Source organism: Dama dama, chromosome 25 (assembly GCF_033118175.1).
Source record: "Dama dama isolate Ldn47 chromosome 25, ASM3311817v1, whole genome shotgun sequence".
NCBI classification, from domain to species: domain Eukaryota; kingdom Metazoa; phylum Chordata; class Mammalia; order Artiodactyla; family Cervidae; genus Dama; species Dama dama.
Window position 1 is genome coordinate 44,110,833 of NC_083705.1, and position 19,824 is coordinate 44,130,656.

General features: G+C 39.6%; 1 protein-coding gene and 1 non-coding gene across 3 annotated transcripts in view; one reads left to right on the forward strand and one right to left on the reverse strand.

The window, feature by feature from the left end:
- WDR70 (WD repeat domain 70) overlaps positions 1 to 19,824 on the reverse strand; it is a 274,965-nt gene that overhangs the window by 174,737 nt on the left and 80,404 nt on the right. For both annotated transcript variants that reach the window (XM_061129925.1, XM_061129924.1), the window contains exon 8: positions 15,744 to 15,897. In XM_061129925.1, coding sequence (XP_060985908.1) covers positions 15,744 to 15,897 — 154 coding nt within the window. The remainder of the gene's footprint in view (positions 1 to 15,743; positions 15,898 to 19,824) is intronic.
- Positions 13,090 to 13,161, forward strand: TRNAG-UCC (transfer RNA glycine (anticodon UCC)). Its single transcript has one exon. It is a non-coding gene; the product is annotated as a tRNA-Gly (tRNA).

Sequence of the window (19,824 nt, forward strand, 5' to 3'; positions counted from 1 at the left end):
GCAAGAATACACAGAAGAACTGTACAAAAAAGATCTTCACGACCCAGATAATCACAATGGTGTGATCACTCATCTAGAGCCAGACATCCTGGAATGTGAAGTCAAGTGGGCCTTAGAAAGCATCACTACAAACAAAGCTAGCGGATGTGATGGAATTCCAGTTGAGCTATTTCAAATCCTGAAAGATGATGCTGTGAAAGTGCTGCACTCAATATGCCAGCAAATTTGGAAAACTCAGTAGTGGCCACAGGACTTGAAAAGGTCAGTTTTCATTCCAATCCCTAAGAAAGGCAATGCCAAAGAATGCTCAAACTACTGCACAATTGCACTCATCTCACACGCTAGTAAAGTAATGCTCAAAATTCTCCAAGCCAGGCTTCAGCAATACGTGAACCATGAACTTCCAGATTTTCAAGCCAGTTTTAGAAAAGGCAGAGATCATATTGCCAACATCCATCAGATCATTGAAAAAGCAAGAGAATTCCAGAAAAACATATACTTCTGCTTTACTGACTATGCCAAAGTCTTTGACTGTGTGGATCACAATAAAATGTGGAAAATTCTGAAAGAGATGGGAATACCAGACCACCTGACCTGCCTCTTGAGAAACCTGTATGCAGGTCAGGAAGCAACAGTTAAAACTGGACATGGAACAACAGACTGGTTCTAAATAAGGAAAGGAGTACGTCAAGGCTATATATTGTCACCCTGCTTATTTCACTTATATGCAGAGTACATCATGAGAAACGCTGGGCTTGAGGAAACACAAGCTGGAATCAAGATTGCGGGGAGAAATATCAATGACCTCAGATATGCAGATGACACCACCCTTATGGCAGAAAATGAAGGTGAACTAAAAAGCCTCTTGATGAAAGTGAAAGAGGAGAGTGAAAAAGTTGAGTTAAAGCTCAACATTCAGAAAACTAAGCTCATGGCATCTGGTCTCATCACTTCATGGCAAATAGATGGGGAGACAGTGGAAACAGTGTCAGACTTTATTTTTTTGGGCTCCCAAATCACTGCAGATGGTGACTGCAGCCATGAAATTAAAGACGCTTGCTCCTTGGAAGGAAAGTGATGACCAACCTAGACTGCATACTGAAAAGCAGAGACATTACTTTGCCAACAAAGATCCGTCTGGTCAAGGCTATGGTTTTTCCAGTAGTCATGTATGGATGTGAGAGTTGGACTGTGAAGAAAGCTGAGTGCTGAAAAATTGATGCTTTCGAACTATGGTGTTGGAGAAGACTCTTGAGAGTCCCTTGGACTGCAAGGAGATCCAACCAGTCCATCCTAAAGGAGATCAGTCCTGGGTGTTCATTGGAAGGACTGATGCTGAAACTCCAGTACTTTGGCCACCTCATGCAAAGAGTTGATTCATTGGAAAAAGCCCTGATGCTGGGAGGGATTGGGGGCAGGAGGAGAAGTGGACGACAGAGGATGAGATGGTTGGATGGCATCACTAACTCGATGGACATGGGTTTGAGTAAACTCCGGGAGTTGGTGATGGACAGGGAGGCCTGCCGTGCTGCGATTCATGGGGTTGCAAAGAGTTGGACACGACTGAGCGACTGAACTGAACTGAACTGAAACTGGAAAAAGGGGAAGATTAGAATGAACTCTGCAGTGTTTCACTGAAACTGGGGATATCAATACAAACTCATGGTTTTTAATAGGTAGATGTAAATACAGGGGTAAATGTACATTTATAAATTATTCTCTTGCTTTACATGCTGCAAACGTCTAGAAACAATAACACCTCAGCAAACATAGTGAAGAGATCCTTGTTGCCAAATATCATTCTCCCCTAAAGGAACCAGGGCTCCTTGGAGAAATGATCCTTTCTGGGGCTGAGGTAGGAAAAGTACAAGATGAATACAGAATATATGATTATCCTAAAAAAATAAGGGAGTGTTGCAAACATGATGCTGCTGCTGCTGCTAAGTCACGTCAGTCGTGTCCGACTCTGTGCGACCCCATAGACGGCAGCCCACCAGGCTCCCCCGTCCCTGGGATTCTCCAGGCAAGAACACTGGAGTGGGTTGCCTTTTCCTCCTCCAGTGCATAAAGTGAAAAGTGAAAGTGAAGTTGCTCAGTTGTGTAGCAAACATGATGAGGATATGCTAAAAAGATAAAATGCAAATTGGAGGGGCCTTTCACCAGTTAAACCTGGGACAATTAGGGTATCAAAATAAATAATGAAAGTAATGATTGTAAACCACTGTCTAAGAACCCTTGAAAGCATATTAATAAAGAAATAAATAAGAGAAAGCTCTTCCTTACAGAATGCTGATTAATAAATATAAGATAAATGATAGAAAAATTTTTGCATAATACTGCAATCATCAGAGTAATATTCAATAACTGATTCAAACAAAACCATCAATGGACTCTCAAACCAATGGAGGAAAGTCTAATAATGAACAAGATAATGCCATGGTCTCAAGATTTCCCTGCAAATTACACAGCAATTACAAAAAAGGTAACATATAGCTAGCAACTTTGTACTAAAGAAATTTGGTAGGTATAAGGTACTTTCTGATATGAAGAAGCAAGGAGAGTAAAATATTATTTTGGAATCAGTCCTTCTAGAAATGCATACCCTGACTCTAATTATGAGGAAAAACAGACAAAATTGAATTTTACATTTTACAAAATAACGTGGGTTATAGTCTTCAAAAAAAATCAAAGTAAAAGAAGTTGGGGGGTGGGGAGGTATAGGAACTACTCCCAATTAAAGGAGACAAAAAGGCATGATGATTGAACTGGTGAGAAAATAATTATGAAGGAGATCATGGAGCTAACTGATGAAACTATTGATTATGGATTAAATAAGAGTATTTTATCAATATTAAATTCATGATTATATAAGAAGATGAAACATCATTAGGAAAACCACACTAAAGAATTTAAGAGTAAAGGAGCATGATGTTTGCAACTTATTTTCAAAAGCTGGGTGAAATTAAACACACATACATAATTTTTATGCATGTGTGTATGCATATATGCCTAAGTGCCTAAAGGATGTATAAGTAGGGGGGAAGAAGGGAAGGAAAGGAGAAGGAGGGATAGTGTTTGTGTTAGTTATGGGAGAAAGGGAGGAAGAGATGGGGTGATAAAGCAATGGGACAAAATGTCAGCAATTGGTGATTCTGAAAAAAAGTATAAAGAAGCTCTGTGTACTATATTTTACAACTTTTCTGTAAATTTGAAATTACACCAAAATAAATACTTGAAAATATATATATTCTGGCTGCTGTCTGAAAAGTCTGTTGCAGAAACAACAGAGGAATATTGGCTTCCCTGACCCTACACCAGGGAAAGGCCAGTAACAAAGAGGCACAGTGCCTCCTCCCAGGACCCCAAAGCAGCAAAGGCAGCAGCCCCAGTGAGGTAGAACACTTTTAACGTCCCATGCCCTCTACCAGGCTAACATTAGTGACTAAGTTGATCGATCACCTATGGCTTCTCACCACACAGCAGCATTTGTAGGACAGAACCTTTCTGATAGTCTGTGCTTTACATCGGGATTAATGCCAGCATGGAGTAGCAGCACTCCCTTCCCCACCAACTCACAGACGCAGCTGCTGAGGGGTGGGGAAAATATGATGTCCCCTTCCCACTCCAGCTTTGCCCAGAGGCATATCCAGTTATAGGAACTACTACATAACATAAAAAGAGTAAGCTTCTGGTTTTCCAGCAAGAACATCAGAACAATAAACCTCTGACAACAGAGGGCAAAGGGGAAATTAAGGGCTTAACAAGTAAGAAAGCTAGGACAAAAATATCATTTAAATCTGTATAAGAAGTACTGAGCTCACTGCTGAGGTGAGCTTATATGTGTAATACGTGAAACCTGTCAGAAGCAACTTAAGAAAAGCGCTGAGATCTCGAAACACCGCAGACTACCACCGAGGTTCCACATAACCTCCTGGGTAACATGCACATGAGACAAAGCAGAATAGCATACAAAGGCATAAAGACCTTGGAAATTAAACCTATATTGGAAGTAAAAACAGCTAACATAAGGCAGGTCAGGACATACAGTCTAAAAGTAATCAGGTTGACTGTCAGCTAAAACGAAACCACATATTCACATAAGCAAAAAAAAAAAAAAACTTCTAGCATTCTCCAGAAGTTTTAGACAGGAGCCTGCATCTCATAACACAATATTCCAAGTGTCAAGAATACAATCCAAAGTTAAACATACAAAAAATCAGGAAAACCTAACGAGGCCTCAAGGAGTAAGACATGCTAAGTCACTTCGTAGTGTCTGATTCTTTGAGACCCTATGGACTGTAGCCCTCCAGGCTCTTCTGTCCCTGGGGATTCTCCAGGCAAGAATACTGGCGTGGGTTGTCATGCCCCCTCCAGGGTATTTTCCTGACCCAGGGATCAAACCCATGTCACTTACATCTCCTGAATTAGCAGGCAAGTTCTTTACCAATAATGTCACCTGGGAAGCCCCCAGGAAGTAAGACGAAAGATGCCAACCACAAGATGACCCAAAAGTTGGAATTCTCAGAAAAATACTTTAAACCAGTGTTTACAATCATGATACAAAAAGGGAAAGCAGATAGTTTTGAAACAAAGGCAAAGACAGACATGCTCAGCAAAGAAAAACTAACTACTTTTTAAGAATGGAAATTTGTACTGAAAAACACAATAATGGAAGTTAAAATTCACTAGAGGGGCTCAACAGTAGAATGGATACATCAGAGGATAGAGTCAGTGAACTTGAAGACAGATAATTCAATCTAAACAACAGAAGAAAAAAAAAGAATAGGGAAACAATGAGCAGAATCATAAAGATGTTTGAGACTATATCAAAAGATTTAGTATTCCTGTTATATAAGACTCACAGATGCAGAAAAATATTTTGAAGAAATAATAGCTAAAAATTTCCAAAGTGTGGTGAAAAAAGTAAACTTATAGATTTAAGAATCCCAGTGAAAGCCAAACAAAACGAACTAACAACAACAATCTTTAATGTAAGACATTTTTAAGGTACTAAGAGAAAAACTGCTGTTATTGTTCAGTTGCTCAGTCATGTCCGACTCTTCACAACCCCAAGGACTGAAGCACGCCAGACTTTCCTGTCATTCACCATCTCCTGGAGCTTGCTCAACTAATGTTCATCGAGTTGGTGATGCCATCCAAACACCTTTCTGTCGTCCCCTTCTCCTCTTGCCTTCAATCTTTCCCAGCATTAGGGTCTTTTCTAATGAGTCAGCCCTTCACATCAGGTGGCCAAAGTATTAAGAGTTTCAGCTTCAGCATCAGTCCTTCCAATGAATAGTCAGGATTGATTTCCTTTAGGATTGACTGGTTGGATCTCTTTGCAGTCCAGGGGACTCTCAAGAGTCTTCTTTAACACCACAGTTCAAAACCATCAATTCTTTGGCATTGAGTCTTCTTCATGGTCCAATTCTCATATCCATACATGACTACTAGAAAAACCATAGCTTTAACTAGACGGACATTTGTTGGCAAAGTAACGTCTCTACTTTTTAAAATGCTGTCTAGGTTAGTCATAACTTTTCTTCCAAGGAGCAGGTGTCTTAATTTCATGGCTGCAGTCACCATCTGCAGTGATTTTTGAGCCCAAGAAAATAAAGTCTGTCACTGTTTCCACTGTTTTCCCATCTATTTGCCATGAAGTCATGGGACTGGATGCCATACTGTTCATTTTTTGAATGTTGAGTTTTAAACCAGCTTTTTCACTCTTCTCTTTCACCAAAAGGCTCTTTAGTTCTTTTTCACTTTCTGCCATAAGGGTGGTGTCATCTGCATATCTGGGGTTATTGCCAAGTTAAATGTACAGAAAATGCACTTTAGAAGCAAAGGTGAAATAGAGACATCCTAAGATGAAAGAAAACTAAGAGAACTTGTCACCAGTAGACCTGCTTAAAAAGAAATGCTACAGAGGGAATTTCCTGGCAGCCCAGCAGTTAGGACTTGGCACTTTCACTGCCAGAGGCCAGGTGTGATCCCTAGTCAGGGAACCAAGATCCCACAAGCCTCACAGCATGGCCAAACTGTTTTAATTTTTTAAAAAATAAAATGCTACATAAAGTGAAAAATTGGTCATATAATTCATTTGGAAACTTTTTAAAAGAATAAAACATTTCAAGAATTATCTTATTATTTCAAGAATATCTTTACTATTATTTTTTTCTTATTTTAATTCTCATTGGTTTATTATTTCAATAAATTTTAACCCAAGGATAATCATGAAAAGAAAGCAAAAGTTGGAAGACTCACACTTTTCCATTTTTCAAAATTAATTACATGTTAATGTTTGTAGTAGCTTTATTCATAAAGCTTTGTTGGCAAAATATGTTTTGCCAATGGGACAGATGTTTAGTGAGAGGGAAAGAAGGAAGTAATGAAGATGTTTCAAGAAGGAGAGAATAATCAACTGTGTCAAACACTGCTGAGAGTTACAGTGTTAGGAGAATTGAGAACTGACCACCAGTTATGAATCACATGATGGTGGGGTAGCATGAACAGGTAAGTGAGTTAGTGTTGAAGTGTGTGTTGGTCGCTCAGTTCTGTCTGACTCTTTGCGAACCCATGGACTGTAGCCTGCCAGGCTCCCTGTCCATGGAATTCTCCAAGCAAGAATACTGGCGTGCATGGGCATTCCCTTCTCCAGAGGATCTTCCCGACCGAGGGATCGAACCCAGGTCTCCCACAATGCAGGTGGATTCTTTACCACCTGTGCACCTAAGGTACTAAAAGATAGTAATTAAACTGCCTGGAAAATAGATTAAAATCTGTAGAATTGTCAGAGATCCCATTCATCTCTTTCCAAAACAGAAATTTGTCTGTCAAGATAGTAATTAAGCTGCCTGGATAATAGATTAAAATCTGTAGAATTGTCAGAGATCCCATTCATCTCTTTCCAAAACAGAAATTTGTCTGTCTTTGCTTATTTAAGAAAAAAAAAAAAAGAAGTTTAGTGCCACGCAGTAAATACGTGTCTGATCTAGTTTCACTTCATTAAATGTCTACCTCTGACCCCAGAAAATGGCTCATGATTTGCAACAAAAGGAACACCTCAATATCCATGAGACATGCCCGGCCCTCAGGGATGTAGATCCTAAACTGCTTTGGCTTCCTCAATCTTGCACACTACTTCACACTTTTATTCTCCCTCTCAGCTTAACTCAGCTCCACCTCCACTTACATCTCTTCCTGGCCCCTTAATTTAATGTGTAGCGGGCTCACCTCCCAGTCAGTTCCTAGTTTACCATCTTCTTCTACTCCCAGACTCAGGAGTCACTGCTTCTCAGCACAATGGGCGCTACTCAATCCAGTTCTTTTTTCTTTTTTTGCAGTATAGCTTTTGGGGGGTGGCTTTTTTTTTAATTGGAGGATAATTGCTTTAGAATGCTGTGGTGTTCTCTGCCATACATCAATGCCAATCAGCTATCTATCTATCTATACCTCCTCCCATTTGGACTCTCACTTCCTATGCTTTGTCCTAACAGAAATCCAGCCTATGCAGGTCTTGAAGGCAGGCTTCAAAAGAGAGGTCTTTTACTGATATATATTGATTAGAGTTGAAATAGCATCTAGAAATTTAAAGTATATTTCTAACAGGACCAAAAGAGGATGATCCCTACTACAGAGGACATTAACATAAAACACGATCACCTTAGTCGTTGAGTACACAGAATATGAGCACAAATAGTAAGTTAAACTGAAGAAATACTAATAGACTATGAATGCTGTTTCTTGTTTGTAAAGACAAGAGTATGACAAAGGCAATGGGAATGTTAAGTACCCTTGTGTTAAAACAGTGACCAAAATTAGTCATAATAGAAAATGAAGTTCAACTGAGGATTCTTAAATGAATCTATAAACAGATTCAGTATCATGGCTCACATTAGTGGAAAAAAAAATTTTAAGTGACACCTATTAAAGAACAGTCAGTGATGAAAACACTTTTTCATCAAATAAACTAGGTTTTCTCTCTTTCTCCTTTATCTAAACATAGGCACTCCTAGGGGAAAAAAAAAAGTTTCCTTCCTTTATTTAACATTCTGGAAAGAGCCTAGTAGAAAGAATGAAGCATCTATTTATTTCTCATAATCTGCTAGACTGTGCATACAGAGAGGACATTATCAAGCCATGACCACTATTGGTTTCATCTAATTCACACGCACTCATGCACTCACGTGCACAGAGGTGTGCTGATCTACAGTTATCAATCCACACCCTCATGACAGCCTCATGACAAAAGCTGTGACAGCTGCCCCACCACAGTGCCACTTGTAGTCACTGAATGAGGTGAGGCTCTGTGACTTGTAAAATGAAAGTACCCATGTTTTTAGCATAGTGAGTTAACTAGCAGAGGCAACTCCTCTGAAGAGAGGAAATGCTTCAGGGAATGTACTATCAGCTTTAATCCAAAAGTTCTCCTTAACTGGAGTCCATTCATGGCTTCAGAAATCTTCAAACTTCCTAAAATTGTCAGCAAAAGTTTGTGTCAGTATACTTTGCTGGCGAAAATGTTCATAGCCTAATTTTGGGAGTTGGGAATCTTCTTCTCTAATGGACTTGTTTTTCAGTCACTCAGTCATATCCAACTCTTTGCGACCCCATGGCCTGCAACACGCCAGCCTTTCCTGTCCTTCACCTTCTCCCAGAGCTTGCTCAAACTCATGTTCATTGAATTGGTGATGCAATCCAACCATCTCCTCCTCTGTCATCCCCTTTTCCTCCTGCCTTCAATCTTTCCCAGCATCAGGGTCTTTTCTAATGAGTCGGCTCTTAGCATCAGGTGGCCAAAGTATTGGAGCTTCAGCTTCAACATGAGTCTTTCCAATGAATATTCAGGATTGAAATCCTTTAGGATGGACTACATAGTAACTATTTTCGGATTTCTGGGTCACATGGTCTTTGAAGGAACTACTCAAACTCTACCACCATAAGCACAAAAAGCAATCACAGACAACAATAAGTGAACAGGCATGGCTGTGTTCCAGTAAAACTTTTATTTACAAAAACAGTGCAGGCTGGATTTGGATCACAGACTGCAGTCTGCCAAACCCTGTGTAATCCATCACATTCTTAGTCATTCCCTTCTATGAATCAAGGCCTCTGAAATTCAAATCTTTCTAACTACTGAGCAATTTTTAAATACATGTGAAGATACCAAAGAGATAGATTCATTCTTCTTTGATCGACTCAACTCCAATGACCTTTTCTCCAAGATATTGCAGTAGCTCCAACTATAGCTAACTTTGTCCACAGATGGTTCCTTTTCTGGAATCATGAATGTTCTTTTCAACATCCATTCAATCACTCAACATAAACCTGAGTGTCCTTTTGCTGTACTTATAATGAACAACTTTTATTCTGGAATAAATCCCTCTTCCTCAGCATTGTATTCCATTCAAACACCTCATGCTCATAAACAGTCTCAAGAAGATCATAGCATGCGTGCATACTAAGTCGCTCAGTCATGTCCAACTCTTTGTGACCCCATGGACTGTAGCCCACGAGACTCCTTTGTCCATGGAATTCTGCAGGCAAGAATACTGGAGTGGGTTGCCATTTCCTTCTCCGGGGGATCTTCCCTACCAAGGGATTGAACCTGGGTCTCCTGCATTGCAGGCAGATTCTTTACTGTCTGAGCCACCAGAGAAGCTTTAAAAAAAGGTTGTGTCCAACTCTTTGCGATCCCATGGAGTATAGAGTCCATGGAACTCTCCAGGCAAGAATACTGGAGTGGGTAGCCTTTCCCTTCTCCAGGGGATCTTCCCAACCCAGGGATTGAACCCAGGTCTCCTGTATTGCAGGCAGATTCTTTACCAGCTGAGCCACAAGGGAAGCCCAAGAATATCATATGAATATGCCCAAGACTCTCTTATAACTTTAGATTTTGTAACCCTAATGCTCCCACAAGTCTTAACAATTTTTCTCTCACAGTATCAATAGCTATTCTAAGCCTTTACTATTCTACATAAGGCCTCATTCCATTTCCCAACACAAAACTAGGAAATGATTCAGTGGCTACATGGTGACACCTTCAATTTCTTATCTAAGGCCAACCACTTGTAAACGTATCTGCATACGAGCCCAATCTCATCCCTCTATTTCCAATGTGAATAAATTTCCTCCTCCTACTCAAAGCTAAGTCCTACTCTTATGCTTGATCTCCCCCTCACTACCACCTCCTTCGGGGACTTTCATTATTACTTAGTATGTATGGTATTTGCAGGACTGTATTAGTTTCCTATTTCTGTGTAACAAATTACCACAAACTTAGGGGCTTAAAACAACTCTTAGTTTATTAGCTAACAGTTTGGGAGGTCAGAAGGCCAGTCACAATCCAGAAAGTTGAATTTTCTGCTCGGGGTCTCGGAGGCTGAAATCAGGATGTTCGGAGGGCCACATTCCTTTGTGGAGGCTCAAGGGAAGCACTCACTTCCAAGCTCACTCAGGCTGCTGGCAGAACCCAACTTCCTGTGGTCGCAAGACTAAGATGCCTATTTCATTGCCTCTGTCAGCTGGGAGCTGCTCACAGCATCTAGAAGCTGTGTGCCTTCCTCACTACATGGATTCCTCCACCTTCAAAGCCAACAAATGAGAAACTTATTTTTTTTACCTGATTAGACAAAGCCATTCCCAAAAACCTTTGCAAAACAGTCCCTTCTTGACATATACACCCTACTATGTATAAAAGAGATTAACTAATAAGGACCTACTATACAGCACAGGGAACTCCACTCAATACTCTGTAATGGCCTATATGGGGAAAGAAACTAAAGAAGAGCTGGATATATGTATATGTATAACTGATTCACTTTGCTGTGTACCTGAAACAAACAGAACATTGTAAATCAACTCTAGTCCAATAAAAAAGTTTTTAAAAAACAATAGGGGGAAAAAATCCCTTCTTGATATATATCTCTTGCTGAAACAGCTAAGAAATAAAATCCTTAAGGTTCCTAGAAGTCAACTGGTTTGATTGTGAAAATAAAGTCTGTGAGGCACACGCTTCATTTCTTGAAGCAGCCTTTAGTGTAACTGAATATTCTGACCTTTGGATCTTTCTGAAGTTTTAGCAAAAGGTTATACAGCACACGCTGGGCTTTTTGTCTGTGTCACACTTTCAGAAACAATTTCTTCACTTTAACATTCTTTGCCATATGGATAGGCTCAAAATTAACTAAATCATCTAGTACTTGTTTCTGTTTAACAACACTTTTCTCAATTTACCTTATGTTCTCATCTTTTACTATAAGTAGCAAGAAAAAACCAGGCAGTACTTTCAACATGTTGGTTGGAGATCTCCTTGGCTATAGCTATCTATCCAACTTCATCATTCAGTTTTCTGCTTGCATATTCAAAGCCCGAAAAGAGAATCCCTCTCGAGTCAAATCCCTCAAATTTCAAAATCTTTTTTGCCAGGAAGAGATCAATCCCTATTAAGGGCTCATCTGATTAGGCAGGATCCACTGAGGATAATCTTTCTTTCTTAAAGTTAACTGTGAAGACAATATAATTGCAGAAGGATCTCATTATACTCATGGGTCACATCCACACTCAAGGAGAGGGGCAGGGAATCTTGGGTGCCACACTGGAACTCTCCCTACAGGGACTATTATGTAGCAATTTTGAAATTACTTTCTATGTACAATAGGAAGTGTTGTTCCTATTGTCACTAAGTCATGTCCAACTCTTTGAGATCCCATGGACTAGCAGCACACCAGGCTTCCCTGTCCTTCACTATCTCCCAGAGTTTGCTCAAACTCATGTCTACTGTGTCGATGAAATCATCCAACCACCTCATCCTCTGTTGCCTCCTCCTCCTCCTGCCTCAATCTTTCTCAGCATCAGGGTCTTTTCTAATGAGTCAGCTCTTCACATCAGGTGGTCAAAGTATCGGAGCTTCAGCTTCAGCATCAGTCCATCCAATGACTATTCATGGTTGATTTCCTTTAGGACTGACTGATTTGATCTCCTTGTTGTCCAAAGGACTCTCAAAAGTCTTCCCCAGCACCACAATTCAAAAGCATCAATTCATCAGCACTCAGCCTTCATTATGGTCTAACTCTCACATCTGTACATGACTATAGGAAAAACCATAGCTTTGACTATACGGACCTTGAACAAACGAGTAAATACACTGGTGATGCTGGAGGACAAGTTTTTCACTGGAGAAGTGAAATACAAATACTGAATGGGGAAAGGCTAGGAAGTTGGATTCAGATTGGATGTATCACAGTGAACTCATCATTTTTTATATATATATTTTGCTTATTCTTTGGTTGGTTGGTTTATCCCTCCAGCCCCAACTCTGTCTTCTGAAATATTCTAGAAGATTAACACCTCAGCAACAATGAACATAAGCAGTGCCCTAGATCTTGATTTGTTAATAGAATTCCCAATTCAAGAGAGCCATGGAATGCTAGAAAAATCAGAACAGAATAGTACAAGGTGAACCAGGAACATTTTGTTGTGCCAGAATGTAAGAAAGTACCCCCGAAATGATGGGGATAGGTCAAAAGGATAGAAACCAGTGTAATGGAGTTTCTATTAGAGAAAAAGCTCTGGAAATATTCAGAATTTGGAAAGAAACACAATGTATTTTAAATGAATTCATTTTTTAGAGTTATATTTGCAGTTAAAATCACCAGTTACAACCGCTTGAGGAAATAAAAATATACCTAAAATCCACAGTTTACAATATTTTACTCCTAAGGAACAATATTTACCATTAAAAAGACATGACTAAAATATTTCATTTCCAAATAATAAAGGCAATTTTTTGGAGAGGTTTTATATCAGAATAACTACATGTACTATTCAAACATAAACAAAGCATTTGAAAGTACCTTTTTCCCAAAATTCCTTATAAAACTTCTAATCTCCCTAATTAAAGTACAATCATAGAGGAATGGCCCACTAAAGTGTCCAAGCGTTATAGTGTCCCCTGAGCCTGTCCTTTCCCACTGTAGCCAAGTAATTATGAAATAAATGGCACAGAACCGTTATTAAAGTTGAAAAGGGCTGAAGGTAAAGTATGGGTCTACGAGTTTAAAAGAATAGAGAAAAACATTCTTTGGGACTTCCCTGGTGGTCCAGTGGTTAAGACTCTGCACTTCCCCTGCAGAGGCCTGGGTTCAATCCCTGGTCAGAGAAATAACATCCCACATGCTGTTGGGGGCCAAAAAAAGAAAAACACTCTCTGACTGGAAGTAACATACTAAAATTCTGGTTTAGAATAAATGAGTTTTAGATGACAATATAACTACAGTTTTTAAAGTATGTGTTTGAATGGTTTAAGGGTTGATTCTTGTTTATCCTTGTCCTACTTTCCTAGTGACTTAAACCTGAAGAAGTAATGTCCCATTTTCCCAGATAATATAAGCAATAAATCCTATGAACTGGAGATCAGTGATCTTCATATTCTAAAGAAACAGCAGAACCTGATTTTCAAAGAATATCTTATAAAGAACTTCAATACGGAAAACAGACAAAACTGGAATCTCTCTGGCTGAAGGAGGCCCCCTGCCCCTCACTCCCACTCTGAGGCCTCGCATTCCACTCTACTACATAGCTCCAAACAATACCTTATGTAAAGGTTCTCGTGTGATCAAAAAAAAATGTTTTTCAGATTCATAAAGGAAAAAAGGTATACAAAAACTGAAATCTTAATTGTGATTATATTTGGGTTGTAGAATTATGAGTAATTTTTCCTTTTCAAATTTTTAACAGTCAATAAAAATTACTGTTAAAAACTCAATAAATTAGTTTTTGAAGGTATAAATATAAATACTCTCCCTGTAATGCAATATGTAACAGAAATACATATATATATATATATATGTATATATATATATATATATCACTAGAAGCATACCCCTAAAAAAATACACACGTTCACATAAAGATATAAAGAGATAAAAATCTAACAATAAAACAATTTAATAACATAATTAGAAAGGCCTGTTTATATTTGAAGTACATAATATTTTATCATAACAGATCAGATATATTTAATGGTTTCTTTTAATGCTCTATTGGTTGAACTTTCCAGTAAAGCCACAGTTATTAATTACTCTTCGAATCAGAAAAAAGTTTTAAAAGTTAAGAAAAAGTGTCCCATAAAATCTGCTTCCTTCAAATAATAATACTTGCATTTCTAAAACACATCACTCAAGGAGTACAATTAAGCTAAAAATAGTATTTCCTAAATAAACAGTCAATTATATTTGCTTCTGAGAAATGGAGAGAGTAAGTATTAACCATGATTTTGAAATCAAAATAGAGATAACATTAGACAAGATTGAGAGAGTTAGAGTATTAAGTTAAAATAAACAGTTGTTTTTCACATATTGGTAATTAACTTAATATTTTAATTTCCTATATATCTACATAGCTTTATCCACCTTCACTCTACTTTCCCAATAATTTTACTATATGCACTATATACATACTTTTATATATATATATATATATATATACATATATATATATACTTTTATATATATATATATGTTCAGTCACTAAGTAGTCATGCCTGACCCTTTTGTGACCCCATGGACTGTATGTAGCTCACCATGGGATTTTCTAGGCAAGAATACTGGACTTGGTTGCCATTTCCTTCTTCAGGGGCTCTTCTTGACCCAGGAGTCAAACCCACGTTTCTTGTTTTGCAGGCAGATTCTTTACCACTGAGCCACCTCTGTGTGTGCCTATGTGCTAAATCACTCAGTCGTGTCCGACTGCGAGACTATGGACTGTAGCCCGCCAGGCTCCTCTGTCCCTGGGATATTCCCTGCAAGAATACTAGAGTGGGTTGCCATCTCCAGGGGATCTTCCCAATCTAGGGATTGAATCTGTGTCTCCTGCGACTCCTGAACTGCAGGCGGATTCTTTACCACTGAAGCCACAAAATAAGCCCACTTGCACGTGCGTGCCTGTGTGTATGTATGTGTGTGAAACCGAAACTGCAGAAATAGCCAGATACAGAACCACCAGATCCCTTTCGTCTTGAAATTTTCTTGGCTAAAACCTAAATCCACAAAGTCTTAGTTTTTGTAATGTAAGAAGCCCTGAGCAGCTGAAATATTAGTAAGAACTTAGAAACTAGCAAAAAGAACATCTTTTCCTCACATTTTTAAAGAAAAATTGTCTGTGGTAACCATAAACTAAAAAAGAATAAGTTAAATAAGAGTTTTTAAAGCTTTCATCTCTACAAACTCATTGTTTAAGTAAAGTTTGGGATTCTCAAAAAGCTTCAGATCAAACAGATAAAAACAGAACGATTTGAGTGTAAGACAGAGAGGCTGATCTGGAGCACCGTCTGCTTTATTTCCTTATCACCATCACCCTAAAAAAACATCTTGGGTAGAAACTTTAGGGAGGTGATTTTAAGATAAGGGGAGAGAAACTCTAGTGGAATACATCAAGGGAAAAAACCATTATTCAAGTCACCATTTCAATACAATTGCATATAGCATTATGTTTAAGTTATATCTGAATGCTGTTTGAACCATCTAACACACACTGGACACTCAGTGAACAGCCAATAAACAAAAGGAAAGGCATGAGACTGCAACCCTCAGTAGGACTGCAAGGTATTTCAGTAGACTTCAGCAGAGGGCAGTTTGAAATACAATGTATTAATTTATAGCAGAAATTATGGCAGCAACAATAAGCTGTGAGTAAACATGCATGGAATTAATTAAATTCACTAAAATATTCGGGGTCATACTTACCTTGGTATTGGCCATATCCACAATATACTGGTCTCCTTTTATACATTCCATTACTTCAAAACCATCTCTGTCAATCACTTTGGCCTGAGAACTTCCAGATACAACAAGTATCATGTCTCCCGTGTTACTGTACTGTAATGACTTGATCTGATGGCTACGCAAGAAAAAAAAAAATGGTGGTAAGACACAGAGTATGTTTATACTATCACTCCATTAAGCACTGTCAGAAAAAAAAAACTTCATTCAACTATACAAATTGATAATTCTATAAAATCAGGAGCACCAACCTCAAAAGGGCCCTCAACACCAGTGGCTATCCTAGTAAGCTCTCCTCTCCCTCTCCACAGCAATCTATTAAAACCTCTCTACTCACCTTAAATCTTCAACCCAAATAACTCCCCATCTCTAGTTCTTGCTTCTTCCTGCTTTGTCCCAGAAGAAACATATAAGGACTGCCTCAGTGTGCTCTCATCACTGTTATAAATGTATCTGCTTCTGAACTCGTCCCTTGCTTCTTCTCTTTGATTACAATGATGAAAATGAACCTCTTCCTGCCCAAGGCATATCTACTACCTATATTTTGGATCCCACCCCTTCCAGTCTCCTTGGGAAATTATGACTAACCTCTCTCTCCTCCCCTTCTCAGCTAAGCTATCTAAACAAGTTTTCATCTCCTCCCTTATTTCTCTAGCACCCAGGTGGCACTAGTGGTAAAGAATCTGACCTGCCAATGCAGGAGACACAAGAGACTTGAGTTCAATCCCTGGGTCGGGAAGATCCCCTGGAGAAGGGAATGGCAACCCACTCCAGTATTCTTGCCTGGAAAATTCCAAGGCCAGAGGAGCCTGGCAGGCTATAGTCCATGAGTTACAAAGAGTCAGACACAACTGAGCATACACACACATACACATACACACACATAGAGTATCCTTTTCACCCTCACCACCCCACTGAAAGTGATCCTGCCACTGTGGCTATAGTGGATGCTGTGGTGACCACCCACATCAATCCTTTCAAGACTGAAGTACTCATTCCCCAGCTTCCAGGATTTGACCTGCTGGTGGCTTACAACTGAAGTCTCAGGAATTTCTCTGAGTTGCAGAGAACTCCCTCATCCAAGGTTATGTTGCTATACCAAAGCAGCCCACATTTAAGGACTGGCCAATGTGCAGTAAAATGGCCCAGCCCTCTGGTTCAACTGGAATACCTCAGAAGGGTTATTCCAGCTTCAGATCTTCCTGTGGAAATCAGTTGAGGTTTCTGTTGCAACCACCTGGCAATTCAGTTCCTCCGTCTTCCTAATGCTGTTTTCCTCACAGCTTCTCTCATAGAAGCCCTCCTCCAGAAAGCACTACTCCACTTCTCTCCAAAAGCACTCCTCAGCAAACCTTCTACATGCAAATCCTGAAGCTTCAAAGTGAGTCTTGGGAGAATCAAACCTGAGAGGGTTGATGTCAAAGTAGACCTATGGAGCTATTCCAAAATAAGATTTTAGAGTGATGTCAATCATGGACTGGTTAGCAATGAGGACCCCTTCTCTGGTGGTACCTAGTCCCTGATGAGCTGCAGCAGTGCAACTGCATTGCTAAAACTGTTGGTGAGAGGGAAGGCACTGGCTGGTGCAATATTTCAGGCATTTGAGAGTGCAGGAAAAGAAGTAATTGAAAGGATTAGGGAACTAGGTAGCTACTGCTAGGTGCAGTAAATACAATGAAGAAAGTAAATGAAAGGCTGAGGATGGTCATCACCAACTAAAGACTATAGTATGGAGGCTGGAGTGTCTATCTGGCAGCATATAAAGACAGGGTTATCGCTCTCTCAGGTAAGTGCTGTGCAGTCACTGATCCCGCAAAGCAGGTGTTTCTACCTCTATTAGGAAGGAAAACCAAAAGCAGTGGACATTCACATGTAAATCAACAGCAGCATACATTTACATGCTTCAACCAGAGCTATGTTAATTTTCTAGTCCTCTGTCTTAATATAGTCCCAAGGGACCTGGATGACCTGGACAATACAAAGAAATTCATGCTGGTCCCAGATCTCCATGATAGCATGTTAACTGTATCGGGTGAACAAATTGTATCAACTACATTGGTCAGACATGCTCTCCAGGAGATGAGAGGTAAAACGTAGAATAGAAAAGACCAGGAGACTGAGAAAAGAAGATATAGGATGATCCATGTAGACAGACAAACAAATGTAGAAATCAAAAATGAAGCTCTTTGTATCACATGTTAATCCCAGAAAGCATCAAACTTAAAAGAGGCATGAACAACCAAGCAGACAAAGTGAGTTGGCCAGTTCAGTTGACACTAGCTAGCTTTTGTCCTCATCCACCCTACTCTTAATGCAGTAGGCTCATAAATGAACCGGTGGTGGTGGGAGAAGGTGGTGGGAGAAGGGAGGAAAGTCACGCACAGGAAAGAGAAGAGCTGTCAAAGCTAACCTAACTGCTGCTGAAGGGCCAACCTGCCAGTAACAGAGGACTACGGTACGCCCCCTCCCACAATCAATACTAGGCTAATTAATATGCAAAATATGAAAAATTACAGTAAGTGTACCTGATGCGAAGAGCTGACTCGTTTGAAAAGACCCTGATGCTGGCAAAGATTGAGGGCACGAGGAAAAGGGGACAACAGAGGATGACATGGCTGGATGGCATCACCGACTCAATGGACATGGGTTTGGGTAAACTCCGGGAGTTGGTGATGGACAGGGAGGCCTGGCGTGCTGCGGTGCATGGGGTCGCAAAGAGTCAGACACGACTGAGCGACTGAACTGAACTGAACAGGGAAAGACAGAGTGGGAAAGGCAGAGTAGGTACAAAGGGGGCAAGAATAAATATTTTAAATCGAGTGGTCAGGAAGTAAGTGACTAAAGTGTCTTATCAGGTAACTGAGGAAGTAAGTTATGTAGATATTATCAGGAAATTACTAGAAAGGATTTGCAGCAAAAGAATACTTGGTATATTCCCAATGTGACTGTAACAAAGAGAGCAAAAAGAACCGAAGTTGGAGACAAGGTAAGAAGGCAGCAATTAGGCTGGTGCAGAGAGCCATTTAAGCCACCAAAAGGACCTTGGTTTCACTCTCTTTGGAAGAAATGAGAGGCAATCCAGCAGACCATTATAAGGTGAGAAATGACACAACCTGACCTACCCTGTACAAAACCACTTTTTTTGTGCCTGGACCTTTCATAGTCTGAGGTCTATGGAGCCCTTCCTAGCATGTTTTTTAAACACATTAAAAAAAAAAATACACCACATACACCATGGAAATCATTTATAAAGAACTAACGATAAAAATATTTTTTTTAATTTGTGACATAATATGTAAGTTTCTAGACTAACGTATCAAGTAACTATGCCTAGAGGCAGGTCTAATAACTACTGTAATTTCAAAGCATGATGAGCATGAAAGTGGAAGTGAAAGTGAAAATGTTAGTCGCTCAGCCATGTCCAACTCTTTGCAACCCCATAGTGTATAGCCTCTGTCCATGGAAATCTCCAGGCAAGGATACTGGAGTGGGTAGCAGTTCCCTTCTCCAGGGGATCTTCCCCACCCAGGGATCAAACCTGAGTCTCCCACACTGCAGGCAGATTCTTTACCATCTGAGCAACCAAGGAAGCATCTGTAACAATGGTAATGTGTTATGAAAATATCTGAAATCTGCAGGTATACCTGTGACTTTGTTGTCTACTTTTACAATTAAAGGAAGTGCTAAATTTCAGCTAGAGTTTAGTGAGAGGAAAGAAATTATTATTTAGGTTCACAGAAATTGGGAGAACCAGATACTGACCTTCTAAGCCAAGCCATAGAATTTTAAATAACCATTATTAATAAATTAAATGACAAGGTAAAATTTTATATTTGTTGTTGTTATTTAGTTGCTAAGTCATGTGACCCCATGGACTCAACATAAACCATGAGGTCTTTCGTGATCCCATGGACTACAGCCCAACAGGTTCCCCTGTCCGTGGAATTTCCCAGGTAAGAATACTGGAGTGGGTTGCCATTTCCTTCTCCTGAGGATTTTTCCAACCCAGGGATCGAACCTGCATCTTCTGCATTAGCAGGTGGAT